The sequence below is a fragment of the Balaenoptera acutorostrata genome, chromosome 1 (genome assembly GCF_949987535.1).
Source record: "Balaenoptera acutorostrata chromosome 1, mBalAcu1.1, whole genome shotgun sequence".
Classification (NCBI taxonomy): Eukaryota; Metazoa; Chordata; class Mammalia; order Artiodactyla; family Balaenopteridae; genus Balaenoptera; species Balaenoptera acutorostrata.
The window spans coordinates 58,140,897-58,162,715 of NC_080064.1; the positions used below are offsets into that span (position 1 = coordinate 58,140,897).

Sequence of the window (21,819 nt, forward strand, 5' to 3'; positions counted from 1 at the left end):
ATGACACTCCTATAATAAATTATTGTATGTATACTGTTAGGTGGGAAAACTTTTCCTCAGTTTTTGTGAATCTTTACAGAGGCAACTTCAGCTAAATTGACATTTCTGGCTTCTTGATGTCCCTCATTCACTAATTGCCAGGGAAAGAGAAATGGCTAATCCTATAGGAGAGTTTAGGAGAAGGAATTGCAGCTCAGCCACTTCTGGATTCTTTTGTTAAGCCTGCTCACTTGCAAAAAGCATGCATTCTGGTCTGTTTTCACCCATGCAGAGGAGGTCCGTGCTTTTCTAGCTGTGCCAGTTACTCTTGGTAAGATCTATTCTGGAGGGGAAAAACAGCAAGTCCACTTAGCTGTGGATTTAAGGCTACATTTTTCAATTAACTTCATCAGTAATAAAGGTACTACTTTTATTTCCATCTCTGTGACTCCTGAATCTCTTTCAATTTCAACCAAAATCAGGCAAGGAAGACATGATTTTTTATTGCTCCATAAATACATAATGTATAACGATGTATTAAAAGTGCTGAAAGAAAAAAACTTCCAACCAAGAATACTCTACCTGCCAAAGTTATCATTCAAAATTGAAGAAGACATAGAGTTTCCCAGATAAGCAAAAGCTAAAAGAATTTATCACCACTAAACTGGCCCTATAAGAAAAGCTCAAGGACCCTTTCTGCCTGTGCATGCTGCCGAGTAAGCATCGTTGAAGTCTCCCCTCCTCTACTGCCGTCATGTCTAAGTCAGAGTCTCCCAGCTCCCAGCTGCGAAAGCTCTTTATCAGAGGTTTGAGCTCTGAAACAACCAATGAGAGTCTGAGGAGCCATTCTGAGCAATGGGGGACGCTCACAGACTGTGTGCGTTCACCACACAGTTCACCACTCCAGAGGCTTCGGGTTTGTCACATATGCCACTGTGGAAGAGGTGGTTACCGCCATGAATGTAAGGCCACAAAAGGTGGATGGAAGAGTTGTGAATCAAAGAAGGCCATCTCAAGAGAAGATTCTCAAAGACCTGGTGCACACTTAACTGTGAAAAAGATTTTTGTTGGTGGCATTAAAGAAGACACTGAAGAACATCACCTCAGAGATTGTTTTTTTAACAGTATGGGAAAACTGAAGTGATTGAAATCATGACTGACCGAGGCAGTGGCAAGAAGAGAGGCTTTGCTTTCATAACCTTTGATGACCATGACTCCATAGACAAGATTGTCATTCAGAAATACCACTCTGTGCATGGCCACAACTGTGAAGTGAGGAAAGCCCTATCTAAGCAAAAGATGGCTAGTGCTTCATCCAGCCAAAGAGGTGGAAGTGGTTCTGGAAACTTTGGTGGTGGTCGCAGAGGTGGTTTTGGTGGGAATGACAACTTCGGTCATGGAGGAAACTTCAGTGGTCGAGGTGGCTTTGGTGGCAGCTGCGGTGATGGGGCATATAGTGGCAGTGGGGATGGCTATAATGGATTTGGTAATGATGGAAGCAGTTTTGGAGGTGGCAGAAGCTACAATGATTTTGGCAATTATAATAATCAATCTTCAAATTTTGGACCCATGAAAGGAGGAAACTTTGGAGGCAGAAGTTCTGGGCCCTGTGGTGGTAGGGGCCAATACTTTGCCAAACCACGAAACCAAGGTGGCTATGGTGGTTCCAGCGGCAGCAGTAGCTATGGCAGTGGCAGAAGGTTTTAATTGCTGCCAGGAAACAAAGCTTAGCAGAGAGGAGAGCCAGAGAAGTGACAGGGAAGCTACAGGTTACAACAGATTTGTGAACTCAGCCAAGCACAGTGGTGGCAGGGCCTAGGTGCTACAAAGAAGACATGTTTTAGACAATACTCATGTGTATGGGCAAAAAAAAGCTCGAGGACTGTATATATGACTAATTGTATAACAGGTTATTTTAGTTTCTGTTCTGTGGAAAGTATAAAGCATTCCAACAAAGGGTTTTAATGTAGATTTTTTGTTTTTTGCACGCATGTTGTCGATTGCTAAATGTAATAGTCTGATCATGACACTGAATAAATGTGTCTTTTTAAAATGTGCTATGTAAAGTTAGTCTACTCTGAAGCCATTTTGGTAAACTACCCCAACAGTGTGAAGTTAGAATTCCTTCAGGGTAATGCCAGGTTCCATGTGAAATTTATTTACAACCTGCTTGGGTGGAGAAGCCATTGTCTTCAGAAACCTTGGTGTAGTTGAACTGACAGTTACTGTGTTGTGACCTGGAGTTCACCATTAAAAGGGTCACCCAAGCAAAGTCATGGAGTTTTTTCGTTATTAATATGATTCTTGGCACATCCTATGCGATATATCTAAATTGAATTATGGTACCAGATAAAGTTATAGATGGGAATGAAGCTTGTGTAGCATCCTTTATCATGTGTAACCAATAAACGATTTAATACCCTCTTGAAAAACAATGCTAAAGGGACTTCTTTAAGCTGAAAAGAAAGGATGCTAATTAGTAACAAGGAAACATGAAAGAACAAGTCTCACTGAAAAGGTAAATATATAGTAAGGTAGTGGATTAATCATTGTTAAGCTAGTATGAAGATTAAAGAAAAAATAGTAAAAATAGCTATGATGACAATAATTAGTCAATGAATACATAAAATAAAAAGATATAAAATGTGACATCAAAAACATAAGATGGGAAAAGAGAATAAAAATGTTGAACTTTAGAATGGGATCAAGTGTAAGTTTTTATCCCCAAATCAGTCAGTGTGATATAGCACATTAACAAAATGAAGCATAAAACTATATGATCATAGAGGATAAAAAGCGTTTGACAAAAGTCAACATCCGTTTATGATAAAAACTGTCAACAAAGTGGGTATAGAGGGAACAGACCTCAAAATATTAAAGGCCATATATGAGGAGCCCACATCTAACATCATACTCAACAATAAAAAGCTGAAAGCATTTCCTCTAAGATCAGGAACAAGACAAGGATGCCCACAATTTCTACTTTTATTCAACATAATATTGGAAGTCCTAGATGGAGAAAATAGGCAAGAAAAAGAAATACGCATCCAAATTGGAAAGAAAAAAGTAAAACTGTCACTCTTTGCAGATGACATATTATATACAGAAAAGCCTAAAGACTCCATCAAAAAATTGTTAGAACAAATAAAGTAATTCAGTAAATTACAGGATATAAAATCAATACACAAAAATCTGCTGCATTTCTATACACCAATAACAAGCTATCACAAAGAGAAATAAAGGAAATCCTATTCACAAATGCATCCCTCCACCCCAAAAAAACACCACCTAGGAATAAATTTAACCAAGAAGGTGAAAGCCCTCTATATTGAAAACCACAAGACATTAATGAAAGTAATGGAAGAAGACACAAATAAATGGGAAGACACAAACAAATGGAAGACACAAATAAATATCCATAAATGGGTATTTCAGGCTCATGAATTAGACGAATCAGTATTGTTAAATGTCCCTACTTCCCAAGGCACTCCACAGATTCAATGTAATCTCCATCGAAATTCCAATGACATTTTTCAAAGAAATAGAACAAATTGTCCTAAAATTTGTATGGAACCACAAGAAAAATCAAACAGAAAGAGCAATCTTGTGTAACAAGGAACAAAGTTGGAGGCATCACACTCTCTGATTTGAAACTATATTACAGGACTTCCCTGGTGGCTCAGTGGTTAAGAATCCACCTGCCAATGCAGGGGACATGGGTTTGATCTCTGGTCCAGGAAGACCCCACATGATGCGGAGCAACTAAGCCGTGTGCCACAACTACTGAGCCTGCGTTCTATAGCCCATGAGCCACAGCTACTGAGCCCACGTGCCACAACTACTGAAGCCCACGCACCTAGAGCCTGTGCTCCACAACAAGAGAAGCCACCACAACGAGAAGCCTGCGCACCGCAACGAACAGTAGTCCCCGCTCACTGCAACTAGAGAAAGCCCACGCACAGCAACGAAGACCCAACACAGCCAAAAAGAAAAAGAAAAAGAAACTATATTACAAAGGTATAGTAATTAAAACAGTATGCTACTGACATAAAAACAGACACATAGATCAATGGAACAAAATTGAGAGCTCAGAAATAAACCCACATATATATTGTCAATTAATTTGTAACAAAAGAGCCAAGAATATACAATGGGGAAAGAAATGTCTCTTCAGTAAATGGTGTTGGAAAAACTGGACAACCACAGGCAAAAGAATGAAACTAGATCACTATTTTACACCATACATAAAAATTAACTCAAAATGGATTAAAGACTTGAATGTAAGACCTGAAATCATAAAACTCTTAGAAGAAAACATAGGAAGTATGCTCTTTGACACTGGTCTTAGTAATACTTTTTTGGATATGTCTCCTCAGGCAAGGGAAACAAAAGCAAAAATAAACAAATGGGACTAGTATATCAAACTAAAAAGTTTTGTACAGCAAAGGAAACTATCAACAAAATGAAAAGGCCTCTTACTGAATGGGAGAAGATATTTTCAAGCAATATATCTTATAAAGGGTTAATGTCTAAAATATACACAGAACTCATATAATTCAACATTAAAAACAAACAACCTAATTTTAAAAATGGGCAGAGGACCTGAATAGACTTTTTTCAAAGATGACATGCAGATAGCCAACAGGTACGAGAAAGGTGCTCAACATCACTAACCAACTGGGAAATGCAAATCAAAACCCAATGAGATATCATCTCATGCCTGTTAAAATGGTTATTATCAAAAATACAAAAAATAAGTGTTGGCAAGGATGTGGAGAAAAGGGAACACTTGTGCACCATGGGTGAGAATGTAAATTGGTGTAAGCACTATGAAAAGCAGTATGGAGGTTCCTCAAAAAATTAAAAATAGAACTACCATATCATCCAGCAATTCCACTTCTAGGCATTTATGCGAAGAAAAGGAAAACACTAACTTGAAAAGATATATGCACCCCCATGTTCATAGCAAAAGTAGTACAATAGCCAAAATATGGAAGGTGATCCTTGAGGGATAAATGGATAAAGAAGATGTGGTATATATACATAATGTAATAATATATAGCCATGAAAAAATGAAATCTTGCCATCTGTAACAACATGGATGGATCTTAAGATTATTATACTACATGAAATATGCCAGACAGAAAAAGATAAATACCTTATGATCTCACTTATATGTGGAATCTAAAAAAGATAGAGAGAGAGAGCATGGACACAGAGAACAGACTGGTAATTGCCAGAGGCAAGGGAGTGAGGGGTGGGTGAAATGGGTGAAGGGGGTTAAAAAGTACAAACTTCCCTCTATAAAATAAATAAGGCATGGGGGTGTAATGTACAGAGTGGTGACTATAGTTAATAATACCGTATTGTATATTTGGAAGTTGCTAAGAGAGTAGATCTTAAAAGTACTCATCACGAGAAAAAAACTTTTCTATGTACAGTGACGAATGTTAACTAGACTTATGATCATGATCATGACCCATTTCACAATATATACAAACATCAAATTGATATGTTGTACACCTGAAACTAATGTTATATGTCAATTATATCTCAATGAAAAATAATAAAATAAAAAAGAATTAGAGCAGGGCTTCCTTGGTGGTGCAGTGGTTAAGAATCCGCCTGCCAATACAGGGGACATGGGTTCGTTCCCTTGTCCAGGAAGATCCCACATGCCGCGGAGCAACTAAGCCCATGCATCAAAACTACTGAGCCTGCGCTCTTAGCCCACAAGCCACAACTACTGAAGCCTGCAGACCTAGAGCCCGTGCTCTGCAACAAGAGAAGCCACCACAATGAGAAGCCTGTGCAATGCAACGAAGAGTAGCCCCTGCTCGCCGCAACTAGAGAAAGCCGGTGCGCAGCAACAAACACCCAGCTCAACCAAAAATAAATAAATTAATTAATTTAAAAAAAGAATTAGAGCAGAAATCAGTAAAACTGAAAACAGGAAATCAATAGAGAAAGTCAATTAAACTAAAAGTTGGTTCTTAGAAAAGATTAATAAAATCAATAAGCCTCTAGCCAGGATAACTAAGAAAAAAAATTACTAATATCATAAGTGAAAGAGACGATATCACTACATATTCCATGGACATTAAAAAGATAACAAAGGGGACTTCCCTGGTGGTGCAATGGTTAAGAATCTGCCTGCCAATGCAGGGGACACGGGTTCAAGCCCTGGTCCAGGAAGATCCCATATGCTGCAGAGCAACTAAGCCCGTGCACCGCAACTACTGAGCCTGTGCTCTAGAGCCCACGAGCCACAACTACTGAGCCCATGTGCCACAACTATGGAAGCCCACATGCCTAGAGCCCGTGCTCCACAACAAGAGAAGCCACTGCAATGAGAAGCCTGCGCACGGCAAGGAAGAGCAGCCCCCATTCGCCCCAAGTAGAGAAAGCCTGCACGCAGCAACAAAGATCCAACATAGCCATAAATAAATAAAGAAATTTATTTATTAAAAAAAAAGATAACAAAGGAATACTATGAACAACTCTATGCCACTAGATTTGATAACCTTGATGAAATTGTCCGATTCCTTGAAAGACACAATCTGCCAAAACTCACACAAGAAGAAATAGACAATCTGTACAGCCCTATATCAATTAAGGAAATTGAATAAATAATTAATAATCTTCCAAAACTGAAAGCACCAGGCCCAGATAGATCCACTGATTTCTACCAATAATTTAAGGAGAAAATTACACCAATTCCCTGCAATATCTTTCAGAGGATAGAAACAGAGGGAATACTTCTTAACTCATACTTTGAGGCCAGCATTACTCTAATACCAAAAACAGACAAAAACACCATAAGAAAGGAAAATGGCAGAACAATAACTCTCATGAACACAGATGCAAAAATCCTCTACGAAATATTAGCAATCAAATCCAGCAGTATATAAAGAGAATTATACACCACAATTAAGTGGAGTTTATCCCAGGTATACAAAGCTAGTTCAACATTGGAAAATTGATTGATGTAATCCATCACATCAACAGGCCAAAGAAGAAAAATGACTTGATCATATCAACAGATTCAGAAAAAGCCCTTGACAAAATCCAACACTTGTTCATGATAAAAACTCTCAGTAATTTAGGAATAGAGGAGGAACTTAACTTGACAAAGAACATCTATAAAAACCTACAGCTAACATACTTAAAGGGTTTCTTCTAGAAACTAGAAGATCTTCCACTAAGATCAGGACCAAGGCAAGGATGTCCCCTTTCATCACTCCTTTTCAACATCCTACTGGAAGTCCAAGCTAATGCAGTAAGATAAGAAAAAGGAAATAAAAGAAATACACATGGGAAAGGAAGAAATAAAGCTGTTTTTGTTCTCGGATGACATAAGCATCTATATAGAAAATCTGAAAGAATAAACAAAAACTACTGAACTAGTAAGTGATTACAGCAAGGTTGCAGGGTACAAGGTTAATACTATACAAAAGTCAACCTCTATCCTGTATACCAACAATGAACAAAGGAATTTGAAATTTAAAACAATATGATTTACATTAGCACCCCAAAAATGGAATAGTAATAAATCTAACAAAATATGTACAAAATTTATTATGAGGAAAACTACTAAACTCTGATGAACAAAATCAAATAATGAAATAAATGGAGAAATATTCCATGTTTATTAATAGGAAGACTCAGCATTGTCATGATGTCTGTTCTTCCCAAATTGATCTATAGATTCAATGCAATCCCAATCAAAATCCCAACAAGTTATTTTGTGCATATCAGCAAACTGATTCTGAAGTTTATGTGAAGGAGCAAAAGACCCAGAAGAGCCAGCACAATATTGAAGACAAAGAACAAAGTTGGAGGACTGACACTACTCAACTTGAAGACTTACTACAATGCTACAGTAATCAAGACAATGTGAATAGAACACAATAGAGTGCTCAGAAATAAACCCACATTAATATAATCAATTGGTCTCTGTCAAAGGAATGAAAAAAACAAATGGAGCAAAGATAGTCTTTTCAACAAATGGCGCTGGAACAACTGGACAACCAAATGCAAAAAAAAAAAATTAATCTATACACAGATCTTACATCCTTCAGAAAAATTAACTAAAAACTCATTATAGACTTAAAAGTAAAAGCAAAACTAGAAAACTCCTAGAATAAAACATAGGAGAAAATTTAGATGACCTTGAGTATGGCAATGACTTTTTAGAAACAGCAAAAGCACAGTCCATTAAGTAATAATAGATATGCTGGACTTCATTAAAATTAAAAATGTCTGCTCTGTAAAAAGAAATGTCAAGAGAATAACAAGACAAGTCACATATTGGAAGAAAACATTTGCTAAAGATACATCTGAAAAAGGACTATTGTCCAAAATATACAAATATCTTTTGATCCTTAACAATAAGAAAACAAACAACCAAATTTTAAAATGGGCCAAAGAGCTTAACAGACACCTCATCAAAGAAGACATACAGATGGCAAGTAGGTATACAAAAATATGCTCCACATCATATGTCATCATGGAAGTACAAATTAAAACAAAAATGAGGGGAATTCCCTGGTGGTCCATGGTTGGGACTTGATGCTTTCACTGCTGGGGCCTGGGTTCCATCCCTGGTTGGGGAACTAGGATCCCTCAAGCTGGACAATGCAGCCAAAAAACCAAACCAACAAACAAAAATGAGTTGCAAAAAAAAAAAAAGAAAAACACAAAATGCTGGTGAGGACATGGAACCACAGAAACTCTTCATCATTGCTTCTGGGAATGCAAAATGGTACAGCCACTTTGGAAGACTGTATGGCTATTTCTTACAAAAATAAAAACACTGTTGCCATACAATCCAGCAATAGTGCTCCTTGATATTTACCGAAAGGAGTTTAAAACTTATGTCTACACAAAAACCTGCACACAGATATTTATAGCAGCTTTATTGATAATTGCCAAAACTTGAAACAATCAAGATGCCCTTCAGTAGGTAAATGGATAAATTAACTGTGGTACATCCAGATAATGGATGGTTAAGAGTCTTGCTACCTATGTTCAACAAGCCTTCCACGACAGAGGAGAGGATTTCAGAGGAGTCTCTTTGTGTGGCATTCAGTATGCCTGTTTTTTGTTTGTTTGTTTTGTTTGTTTGTTAAGTACCCATGTCTTGATCTGTGCCTGGTGTTCCCCAGCTAAAGAGCCTCTATTTTGTCCTCTCCAGAGAAGAAATTTCTGACATCTTCCAGGGTAGAATAGGGGAAGTTGCTCAGCGAATGTACTTGATTCCTTTTTGTGATTGAATTATATTTCATTGCATGTATTTACACATTTTGTTTATCCATTCATCCATTGATGGACATTTCAGTTGTTTCTACTTTTTGACTATGGTAAAAATTGCTGCCATGAACATGTGTGTACATATATTTGAGTACCTATTTTCCATTCTGTGGGGTATTATATATACTTAGGAGTGGAATTGCTGAGTCATATGGCAATTCTGTGTAATTGTTTGAGAAACTACCAAACTGCTTTCCACAGCAGCTGTACCATTTTACATTCCCAACAGCACTGTATGGGAACTCCAATTTCTCAACTTCTTTGTCAACACTTGTTTTTTTAATTATAGCCATTTAATGTGTGAGAAGTAGTAGCTCATTTTGGGTTTTTTTTTTTAATTTTTTAATTCAATTTTTTTAATGTAATTCCTCCAATTTTATTATATTTATTAGTTATCTATTTTGTACATATTAGTGTATATATGTCAATCCCAATCTTCCAATTCATCCCACCCACCCCCACCCCCCAGTTTCCCCCCTTGGTGTCCCTACGTTTGTTCTCTACATCTGTGTCTCTATTTATGCCTTGCAAACCGGTTCATCTGTATTGTTTTTAGATTCCACATATACGCATTAACATATGATATTTGTTTTTCTCCTTCTGACTCACTTCACTCTGTATGACAGTCTCTAGGTCCAACCACATTTCTACAAATGACCCAATTTCGTTCCTTTTTATGGCTGAGTAATACTCCATTGTATATATGTACCACATCTTCTTTATCCATTCATATGTCAATGGACATTTAGGTTGTTTCCATGTCCTGGCTATTGTAAATAGTGCTGCAATGAACACTGGGGTACATGCATTCTTTTGAATTATGGTTTTCTCAGGGTATATGCCTAGTAGTGGGATTGCTGGGTCATATGGTAATTCTATTTTTAGTTTTTTAAGGAACCTCCAAACTGTTCTCCATAGTGGCTATATCAATTTACATTCCCACCAACAGTGCAAGAGGGTTCCTTTTCTCCACACCCTCTTCAGCATTTATTGTAGATTTTCTGTAGATGCCCATTCTAACTGGTGTGAGGTGATACCTCATTGTAGTTTGGATTTGCATTTTTCTAATAGTTAGTGATCTTGAGCAGCTTTTCATGTGCCTCTTGGCCATCTGTATGTCTTCTTTGGAGAAATGTCTATTTAGGTCTTCTGCCTATTTTTTGATTGGGTTGTTTGTTTTTTTTGATATTGAGCTGCATGAGCTGTTTGTATATTTTGGAGATTAATCCTTTGTTTGTTGCTTCATTTGCAAATATTTTCTCCCATTCTGAGGGGTGTCTTTTCATCTTGTTCATGGTTTCCTTTGCTGTGCAAAAGCTTTTAAGTTCCATTAGGTCCCATTTGTTTATTTTTGGTTTTATTTCCATTACTCTAGGAAGTGGGTCAAAAAAGATCTTGCTGTGATTTATGTCAGAGTGTTCTTCCTATGTTTCCTCTAAGAGTTTTATAGTGTCAGGTCTTACATTTAGGTCCTTAATCTCATTGTGGTTTTGATTTGCATTTCTCTAATGACTAATGGTGTTTAACACCTTTTCCTGTGCTTGTTGGCCATTTGTTTTCTTTCTTTCGAAAAATGTCTGTTCAAGTCCTATGCCCATTTTAAAATTGCGTTGTTTGTGTTTTTGTTCTTGGATTATAAAAGTTCCTTCTATAGTCTGGATACTAGACCTTAACAGAGATAAGATTTGCAAATATTTTCTTCCATTATGTAAGTTGTCCTTTCACTTTTTTGATAGTTATTTGATGCACAGAAGTTTTTAATTTTGATGAAGCTCAATAAATCTATTTTTTTCTTTTGTTCACCATACTTCTAGTGTCATATCTAAGAATCTATTATCAAGGCAAAGGGCAAAAATATCTACCCCAATTTTTTCCTAAGAGTTTTATAATTTTGGCTCTTACACTTAAATCGTTGATCCACTTTGAGTTAATTTTTGTATTATGATATGAGGTCTGAATCCAAGTTTATTCTTTTGCATATGGCTATCTAGTTGTCCCAGCACCAGTTGCTTAAAATACTATTTTACCTCTATTTAATGGTCTTGGCACCTTTATCAAAAATCATTTAACCATATATGTGAGGGTTTATTTCTGGGATCTCTATTCTATTCTTTTGGTCTATATATCTATCTTTATGCTAGTACCACCCATTTTGATCACTATAATTTTATAGCAAGTTTTCAAATCAGGAAGTATGAGCTCTCTAACTTTGTTCTTTTTCAAAATTGTTTTGGCTACTTGGGGATCCCTTGATATTCCATATAAATTTTAGGATGACTTTTTTTCTATTGTTGCAAAAAAGTCTTTGGGATTATTCTGGGTGGTATTCACATCTTAATAACATTAAATCTTTCAACCCATAAACACAGAATGTATTTCCCATTTACTTAGGTCTCCTTTAATTTTTCTCAGCAATGTTTTATAGGTATCAGTGTACAAGTCTTTCATCTCCTTGGTTAAATTTATTCCTAGGTATTTTATTATTTAGGATGCTATTATAAACACAATTACTTTCTTAATTTCCTTTTTGGGTTGTTCATAGGTAATATATAGAAATACAGCTGAATTTTGTGTGCTGATCTTATATTCTGCAACTTTTCTTTTTATTGTATCTATATGAGATGATGGATGTTAGTTTAACCTATTGTGGTAATCTTTTCACAATATAGGTAAATCAAACCATCATGCTGTACTTATACATTGATGTATGTCAATTATTTCTCAATAAAACTGGAAAAAATAGTGAGTCTCTTGTTACACAACATATAGATGGATCATGGTTTTTATTCTTCCAGTTTTTTTGATGTTTGTTATCTTTGTTTAATCCACCCTAACAACCTTTGCTCTTTAATTGGAGTGTTTAATCCATTTACTTAAAGTAATTACTGTTTAGGAAGGGCTTCTGCCATTTTTAATTTGTCTTCTTTACGTCTTAAATTTTCTTGTTTTTCAAATCCTCCATGACTGTCTTCTTTAATGTTTAATTGATCTTTTTTATAGTGTATAATTTTTATTCCTCTCTAAATTTTTTTCTGTAATTTTTAAGTTACTTCTTGGTGACTGCCTTGGGAATTAAAATTAATTTCTTAATATTTTTACATTCTATTTTGAAATAATACTACCTTACTTCAATTATATACAAAAACTGCTCCTATACAGCTAAATCCCACCCACTTTAAGTTGATGTTGTCACAAATTACATCTTTATACTTTGTATGCCAATTAGCATAGGTTTAGAATTATTGTTTAATGCATTTATTTTAAATCATATTGCAAAAAAATAGGAGTTACAAACCAAAATTACAATATTGGCTTTTGTATTGGTTTATGTAGTTACCTTTACCAGTGTTCTTTATTTCTTCATATGTCTTTGAGTTACTGTCTAGTATCCTTTCATTTCTGCCTGAAGGGACTCCTATTAGCATTTCTTGTAAGTTCTACTAGTGCTGAATTCTCTTAGCTTTTAGTTATCTAGGAACATCTTAATTTCTCCTTCATGAGGATATATTCAGTTTTAATTATTTAATTAGATTTCTCCTTCATGAGGATTATTTGAAGAATATAGAATTTCTGGTTGACAGTTTTTTCTTTTGGTGCTTTAAGTACGTTGTCCCACTGGCTTCCAGCCTCCATGGTTTCTGCTGAAAATTGAGTGTAATCTGATTGATGATCCTTTGTAAATGATGAGTTACTTTTCTCTTGCTGCTTTCAAGATTTTCTCTTTGTGTTTGATTATAATATGTCTCAGCGTGGATCTCTTCATTTTTATCTTTCTTGGAGTTCGTTGAGCTTCTCGGAGGTGCAGATTTATGTCTTTTATCAAATTTGGGAATATTTAGGCCACTACTTCTTCAACTATTCTTTGTGCCCCTTTATCTCTTTTTTCTCCTCTCTTTCTGAAATTTCTATTATATGTATGTTGGTGACTTGATGGAGTCCCACAGGTCCTGTAGGCTCTGTTCATTTTTCTTCATTATTTTTTCTTTCTGCTTCTTAGACTGGATTATTTCAACTGACCTATCATTAAAAACTGGTGATTCTTTCTTTTGCCTGCTCAGATGTGCTACTGAAAACTCTAGGGAGTTTTTCCATTTCAGTTATTGTACTTTTAACTCCAGAATTTGTTTTTTTTCTTTTTATAATTTCTATCTTTATTGATATTTTTTATTTGTTCACACACTGTCCTCCTGGTTTATCTCTTTGTCCATAGCTTCCTTTAGCTTGTTCCCCCCCCCCCCTTTTTTTTTTAATATAATTGATCTAAAACCTTTGCCTAGTAAGTTTAATGTCTATACTTCCTCAGGGAGAGTTTCTGTTCATTTCTTCTTTGAAAGAGCTATACCTTCTTGTTCCTCTGTATCCTTTGCAATTTTTTTTTTTGACAATTGAACATTTTGAATATAATTATGTGGTAATTCTGGAAATCACTCTCTTCCTCAGGATTTGATATCATAGTTTGCTGTGAGTGGTAGTTGTTTGTTTGCTAAGTAATTTTGCTAAAGTATTTTTGTAAAGTCTGTATTCTTTGTCATGTATCATCTCATAAGTGTTTGTTTTTTAGCTTTTGGTCAGTTAGCGTCCTGACAGAGATTTCCTTGAACACCTGGGTTTCTTCCCACTCAGAAGAAAAAAAGGAAGGAAAGAACGGAAAAAAAGAAAAAAAAAGGGAAAAAACCCCTCCCAGTCTTTGCAGATGGGCTCCATGTTGGGGAATTCCTTCAGTGCTTAGACAGGCTGCTTAAAACTATACCACAGCTTTCACTTCCTGCTTGTACTGAGCCTAGAGATCAGCCAGAGGTGAAAGTTTAGGATCTTTTCAGGTCTTTTCTGAGCATGCATCCTGCCCTAGGCATGTGCATGACTTTCTGAATTCCTCTGTATATGCAAGCCTTTTTCAATACCTTAATTTCCCAAAGAAAATCTCTCCCAGCTTTTTCTTCTAGGCTTTCAGTGTATCTCTTGTTTGACTCAATTGCATTATTTTGCCTCAGGTAGCAGTGAGTTGTTCATCTGCCTTACAGTTTTTTGAAGAATGCATTATGCTTATCACCTGAGAGTTCTGGGTTAGGAAAAAAAACACAAATGCCTTATGTCAATCCTCCAGGTAGCCCCTAGACAGGTTAAAACATACAAACCAAATTCTTTGAGAATAAGGTCTGTTCTGTTCCCTCTGGAACCAAGGGCCAGGGTCTCACACTGGGAAGGCAGGCTTCTATCCTTAAGACCACCACTCTACTGGTGAGGGGAATGGGACAAGAGCAAGTAAAGATGCCACAAAGCTTTCTTACTAATTATAAGATTCTCTTTTCTTGATTTAGCACTTGCTTAGAAGTTTGTCTATTTTAATCTTTTTAAAGAATTAGCTTATGGTTTTGCTGAGTAACAAAGGCCATTAAGATTATAACCTTTCGGGCTTCCCTGGTGGCGCAGTGGTTGAGAATCTACCTGCCAATGCAGGGGACATGGGTTCGAGCCCTGGTCTGGGAAGATCCCACATGCCGCAGAGTAACTGGGCCCGTGAGCCACAACTACTGAGCCTGCGTGTCTGGAGCCTGTGCTCCGCAACAAGAGAGGCCGCGACAGTGAGAGGCCCGCGCACTGCAATGAAGAGTGGCCCCGCTCGCCACAACCAGAGAAAGCCCTTGCACAGAAACTAAGACCCAACACAGCCAAAAATAAAAATAAATAAATTTATTTAAAAAAAAAAAAAAAAGATTATAACCTTTCTTCTAATTACACTTTTGGCCACAGCATTCAGAAGTTTGGCAATGCAGTGTTCTCAGAGTTGTTAATTTATAAACATTGAAAGATAGTAAGTATAGTAGTTAAGAGAACAGGTTCAAGAACCAGACTGTCTGGGAGTATCGTTGTCCACCATAGTAACTGAGTGACCTTGGGCAAGTTAGCTAACATCTCTTTGCCTGTTTCTTCTTCTATAAAATGAGGAATAGGGAGTTCCCTGGTGGTCCAGTGGTTAGGACTTGGTACTTTCACTGCCATGGCCCAGGTTCAATCCCTGGTTGGGGAACTAAGATCCCGCAAGCCATGGGGGTGCGACCCCCCCCCCAAAAAAATGAGGAATAGTAAGAGCTTCTACCTCATAGGGCTGCTGTGAGAATTAAATCAGTTAATATACAGGCATACCTCATTTACTGCACTTTGCAGATATTGCATTTTTTCCAAATTGAAGGTTTGTGGCAACCCTGCATTGAACAAGTCTGTTGGTGCCATTTTTCCAACAGCATTTGCTCACCTTATGTCTCTATGTCACATTTTGATAATTCTTGCAGTATTTAAACTTTTTCATTATTATTATATTTGTTATGGTGAGGTGTGATCAGTGATCTTTGATGTTAGTATTGTAATTGTTTGGGGGTAACACGAACCATGTCAATATAAGACAGTGAACTTATTCTATAAATGTAGTTTATGTTCCAACTACTCCACTGACTGACTCATCCTCCATCTCTCTCCTTCTCCTCAAGCTTCCCCAACTCCTCAGAAATGACAATATTGAAAGTAGGCCAATTAATAACCTTATAATGGTCTCTAAGTGTTCAAGAGAAAGAAAGAATAACACATCTCACTCTAAATCAAAAAACTAGAAATGATTAAGCTCCGTGAGGAAAGCATGTTGAAAGCTGAGAGGCCCAAACCTAAGACTCTTGCACCAAACAGCCAAATTGTGAATGAAAAGGAAAAGTTCTTGAAGGAAATTAAAAGTGCTACTCTAGTGAACACATGAGTGATAAGAAAGCAAAACAGCCTTATTGCTGATAGGAGGAAGTTTTAGTGGTCTGGGTAGAAGATGAAAACCAGCCACAACATTCCCTTAAGCCAAAGCCTAATCCAGAACAAGGCCCTAACTCCCTTCAATTCTATGAAGACTGAGAGAGGTGAGGAAACTGCAGAAGAAATGTCTGAAGGTAGCAGAGGTTGGTTCATGATGTTTAAGGAAAGAAGCCATCTCCATAACATAATAGTGCAAGGTGAAGCAGCATGAGCTGATGTAGAAGCTATAGCAAGTTAACCAGAAGACCTACTTAAGATAATTAATAAAGGTGGCTATGCTAAACAACAGATTTTCAATATAGATGAAACAGCCTTGTATTGGAAGAAGACACCATCCAGGACTGTTACAGCTAGAGAGGAGAAGTCAATGCCTGGCTTCAAAGATTCAAAGGACAGGCTGACTCTCTTGTCAGTTAGGAGCTAATGCAGCTGGTGACTTTGAGTTGAAGCCAATGCTCATTTACCATTCTGAAAACCCTAGAGCCCTTAATAATTATGATAAATCTACTGTTGAGATCTACTACTCATAAAAAAAGATTCTTTTCAAAACATGACTGCTCATTGACAATGCACCTGGTCACCCAAGAGCTCTGATGGAGATGTACCATGAGATTCATGTTGTTTTCATGCCTGCTAACACAACATCCATTCTGCAGCCCACGGATCAAGGAGTCATTTTAACTTTCAAGTCTTATTATTTTAAGAAATACATTTTGTAAGGCTATAGCTGTCATAGATAGTGATTCCTGTGATGGATCTGGGCAAAATAAATTGAAAACCTTCTAGAAAGGACTCATCATTCTAGATGCCATTAAGAACATCTGTGATTCATAGGAGGAGGTCAAAATATAAACATTAACAGGAGTTAGGAAGAAGTTGATTCCAACCCTCATGGATGACTTTAAGGGGTTCAAGACTTTAGTAGAAGTAACTACAGATGTGGTAGAAATAGCAAGAGAACTAGGATTAGAAGTAGAGCCTGAATGAATTGCTGCAATCTGCTTCTTATGGATGAGCAAAGAAAGTGGTTTCTTGAGATGGAATTTACTCTTGGTGAAGATGCTGTGAAGATTGTTGAAATGACACCCAAGGATTTAGAATATTACATAAACTTAGTTGACAAGGCAGTGGCAGGGTTTGAGAGGACTGAGTCCAATTTTGGAAGAAGTTCTACTATGGGTAAAATGCTATCAAACAGCATTACATGCTACAGAGAAATCACTCATGAAAGGAAGAGTCAATCAATGTAGCAAACTTCATCATTGTCTTATTTTTAAAAAATTCTACAGCCACCCCAACCTTCAGCAACCACCACCCTGATCAGTCAACAGCCATCAACATCAAGGCAAGATGCTCTACAACAAAAAGATTATGACTCACTGAAGCCTCTATGATGGTTAGCATTTTTTAGCAATAAAGTATTTTAAATTAAAGCATATACATTGGTTTTTTAGATATAATGCTATTGTACACTTAATAGACTATAGTATATTATGTGCGCTGGGACATTTTAAAAATTCATGTGACTAGCTTTATTGCGATATTCACTTAACTGGAGTGGTCTGGAACCAAACCTGCAATATCTCCCAGGTATGCCTGTATGTGAAAAGCCTAAAATAGTGCTTGGCACGTTTTAAATTTTATTAGTTATGGTCGATATGCTTTGTTACATTAAACAATCAGTTTCTATAAATGTTTCATAAATATTTGAAGAATACAAAGTTCTATGATATAGTCTGTATAAAAATCAAGATAATTATGTTATTCAAATCTTCTAAATCTGTATTTATTACTTGTAACTTAATTGTCAAATTCTGAAAGCTGTAGATCACAGCACCTAGCTATTGTTGTGATTTGGCCAAATCATTTATATTTTTGCCTTATATACTGTAGTATTGATTTGTTAATCGACACACTCAAAGAATATATATTAAAATATTGTAATTTAGCAAGCAGAATAAAACATAAAATACCTTTGTCTTCCTTCATGATTTTGTCACATTGAACGTGTTTATTCTTTGGTGCTCCATTAATAGTCTGCATCATCCTTTCTACATATAAGTCATTGCCTAATCTATTTCGACAAAGAGTCTCATAATTCTTGTTTCTCCGGCTATAAAAAGTAATATATACCCAACTTATTAATAAAAATTAATTTTTACCACACATATCTTTTTCTATTGATATTATGCTTTTTCTTAAAATTACCTTCTTTAATGTGGATTGCACCAAAAAATGAAGTGAAAGTTCAAGACACTTCTTAGGGAAAGACTGCATTAAACTACCTCCAAAGGACTCTTTTACACTATATCCCCCAACATCCCTACAACTTTTGGTACCCACGAATAATATCCTAGCATTATCTCCACATAGGTTTTATGAATTTTGATATAGACATAAAGCTATAAATTTCCCTCAAAGTACTACTTTTGTGTCATCCCACAGTATGTATTATTTTCATAATTGTTTTGTTCTGAGTATTTCTTTGATTTCCATTATGATTTCTTCTTTGGTTCATGAGGAATTTACAAAATGTGCTTTTTAACTTCCAAAAGTGTATGTGAATATGCATCTATGTTTTAGTTGAGATTTATGTAATTAATTTTTAACTTCATTCCACTGTGGCCAGAGAATTTAGTTTGTCTGACACTACTTCTTTGAAATTTTTGAAACCTTGCTTCATGGCCTTGTACATGGATGATTTTTGTGAATGTTCCATGTGTGCTTGAAAAGAGTGTGTATCCTCTAATTGTTAAATTCAGAGTTAAATTCTATATATGACCATTAAATTATGTTTTTGGTTCAAATTTTCTATAACTATACTAATTTTATCTGATTGACTTATCAATAATTAAGACAGGTATATTCATACCTCCTACTTTAATAAGATACTTACCAAGTTTCCAATTTTTGCTTTATATATTAAGAGGTTATTTCATTAGGAGTTTCAAGTTTAGAATTATTATACCTTCCTATCATTATGAAGCCACACTCTTTATCCCTAATAATGCTATTGGTTTGTTTCTCTGTAGATGATGTGTTCTTTATTTTTTTTCTTCTGTTTTTAAAATCTTCTTTTAATATTTGGTATTTTGGAGTATGAGTACAATGCGTCCCCTTTGTGTGCGTGTGGATTTCCTTTTATTTATTCCTATTTCTGTGGAATGGTGTTTTTCAATAGTTTGGGGAATTCCTTACTCTCCTTGAATAGTAACTCTCGTCCATTCTTTCTATTCTGCCCTTTTGGAACTGATTAGGTGTATGTTAGACCTTTAGTCTATTATCAATATCTATTTAATATCAAAGATTAAATCAGTATTTAATATCAAAGATTAAATCAATATTTACTTTTTAATTTTAACAATTATATAAACATACTTTATTTTAAAATTCTTTTTAAATTTTTTTCATTATAAGTAATCATTTTGATAGTTTCTTAGTGTTAATGATATTTTAACTCTTTTATTTAAATATTTCACATATATTTTATACTTTATATTTGATAATATCATTACCCATAGTCCTCAGGATCTAGATCTAGGATTTGTTATTTTTAAAATTCTCATTCATAATGACTTGTTTCTTTATTGGTTTGGTGTATTTTTACTAAACTCAAACTGAATGAATCTTAAGAGTCTAAATGGGATACGCTTTCCTCCAGAGAAAATTTGTATTTGCTTATGATAGTAGCTAGGAGACCCTACTGACCTGGGACTACTTGAGATAACTGAGATCCTTGTAAGGGTCTTGGTTTAATATAAGAATCTCTCCTTCAGCTGTCTCAATTTGTGGGGGATCCAAGACTTCCTGGTGGACTCTAGATCCATGTGCTAATATTAACATTTGCTTCTAGCATCTCTCCCTCTCTGATTTCAGATCACTTATCTATCCCATTGTTATTCTTTTCCTTTCCTTTTTCTGGTCCTGGGAGCTTTCACTTATGTCTCATGAGCTTTAAAAGTATGCTATTTGAGTTATAAAGCAGAAACTAATACACCATTGTAAAGCAATTATACTCCAGTAAAGATGTTAAAACAAAAAAAAGTATACTATTTGAGATCTAATTGTACTATATTTTATAGTCTAAACAATTTTACAAGATTTTATTTTTGGATAAAAATAATACCATAAAAATTATTTTAGTGATGAGTTTTTTAGTACTATGAATCATATTCAAATTATACTTGAAGAAAACTAATCTGAATAACTATATTAATAATCTATTTATGTAGCTATATTAATTTCAGACAGAGCAGACTTCAGAGCAAGGAAAATTATCAGAGATAAAGAGGGGCATTACATAATGATAAAGGGGTCAAGTATCCAAAAAGACATAACAATCCTTAATGTGTATGTGCCTAACAGGAGAGTTTCAAAATACATGAGGCAAAAACTAATGATCCATTTATATTCATTAATAAAGAGAAATGGAAAATCTACTCTCAATAGTAAATTCAGTCATTTCCCCATAACATATTTTCCCTTTTAAGTTTTAAATATAAAAAATGGCAGTCATTTCTTTTTAACTTGAAAATAATTCATATATGCATAAAAGAAAAAATCATTAAAACCTATACTGAGACTTAGAAGCTTCCTTTATTTCTTTTATTATTTAACTTAGTAGCTCACCTACTTTTTAAAGAATATGGTAAAGCTATGGGTTCCTCTTCTAGGAAAAACATACAGCATAAACACTTTACATGTAATTTCATGAGGCACATACGTAACTTTATATACGATTTCACCAGGCACATATACCACCAGTGTTTATCCAGAAATCCCCAAAGACGGAAACAAGGATAAGAGCCTCTGATTTAGCATTTAAATTACAAAAGCAATGTAAACAATTGAAAAATACATACCTTACTTTCTCAGCTTCTTCAGATTCTACAGAAACCATGACTGTTGGTAGGTTTAAAAAGTTCATCGTTTCTGTCTCTGTGAGTATTATCTCTATAGTCTTCTCCAGGTCTTCTTTTGTTACAATTTTTCCAGGTGTTGCCCTAATAACTCGTAAATCTAAAATACATGACTTAATAAAAATCATTTACTAATTGTTATTTTTAATTTTCATTTTGTCAAAATACCATGACGAGTCATACATTGCAGGTGGCATTACGTGGTCAAGGAATAGGCCATGTTGTGAGATGTAGTCTATTTAATCCCTCTGAAGCCAAACTGGATCCTATGGCTCATAAACCATCTCTGTTGCTGATACATCAATCCTACTCCAATCTCAAATGTGTAGTCATGACTACAAGGGCATCCCATTACATCTATCCTATAATATTAACAGGGAGATTGGGGTGAACAACTATTGATACAATTCAAGAGACATACGGGCAAGAGTGTTTCCCGGATAATATGCAACCCTTCTCTGAGCCCTGAAGCTAATTTCTAGTCTATATCTACAACAGCCTTTTATTCTGTTTGTCCTTCTTATTGGTTGACTTTTGATTTAGATTACAGCCCACCTCTAATCATCTTCACCAAGAGCTAAAAAGACTCTCCAGTGAAAGTTGTGGTTAAATATAGGAGAAAAAGAGGCTCAATATCCATGCAAAAAATACACTGAAAAGGGTTCGCCTCAAGTCTGTAGTCTTGTCAGAAGTCCAAGATTCTTGAAAAATTTCACTGAGGATGGAGTGTCAGGGCTAGAGAGTTTGGACTTGGTTGTATGGGTAATAAAGAGCCATGACACGGTATATAGGTCAGAGTTCAATGTTTTCTGTTAAA

At 35.6% G+C, this 21,819-nt stretch overlaps 1 protein-coding gene, 1 non-coding gene and 1 pseudogene across 2 annotated transcripts in view; 2 read left to right on the forward strand and 1 right to left on the reverse strand.

Annotated features, from left to right (window-relative positions):
- The window catches only part of DNAI4 (dynein axonemal intermediate chain 4), a 121,866-nt gene that overhangs the window by 69,590 nt on the left and 30,457 nt on the right, over positions 1 to 21,819 (reverse strand). Inside the window, 2 exon segments of the mRNA XM_007164301.3 lie at positions 18,057 to 18,196; positions 20,946 to 21,102. Coding sequence (XP_007164363.2) covers positions 18,057 to 18,196; positions 20,946 to 21,102 — 297 coding nt within the window.
- Positions 734 to 1,686, forward strand: LOC102997426 (heterogeneous nuclear ribonucleoprotein A1-like; annotated as a pseudogene).
- TRNAE-UUC (transfer RNA glutamic acid (anticodon UUC)) lies at positions 15,248 to 15,319 on the forward strand. The gene has a single exon. It is a non-coding gene; the product is annotated as a tRNA-Glu (tRNA).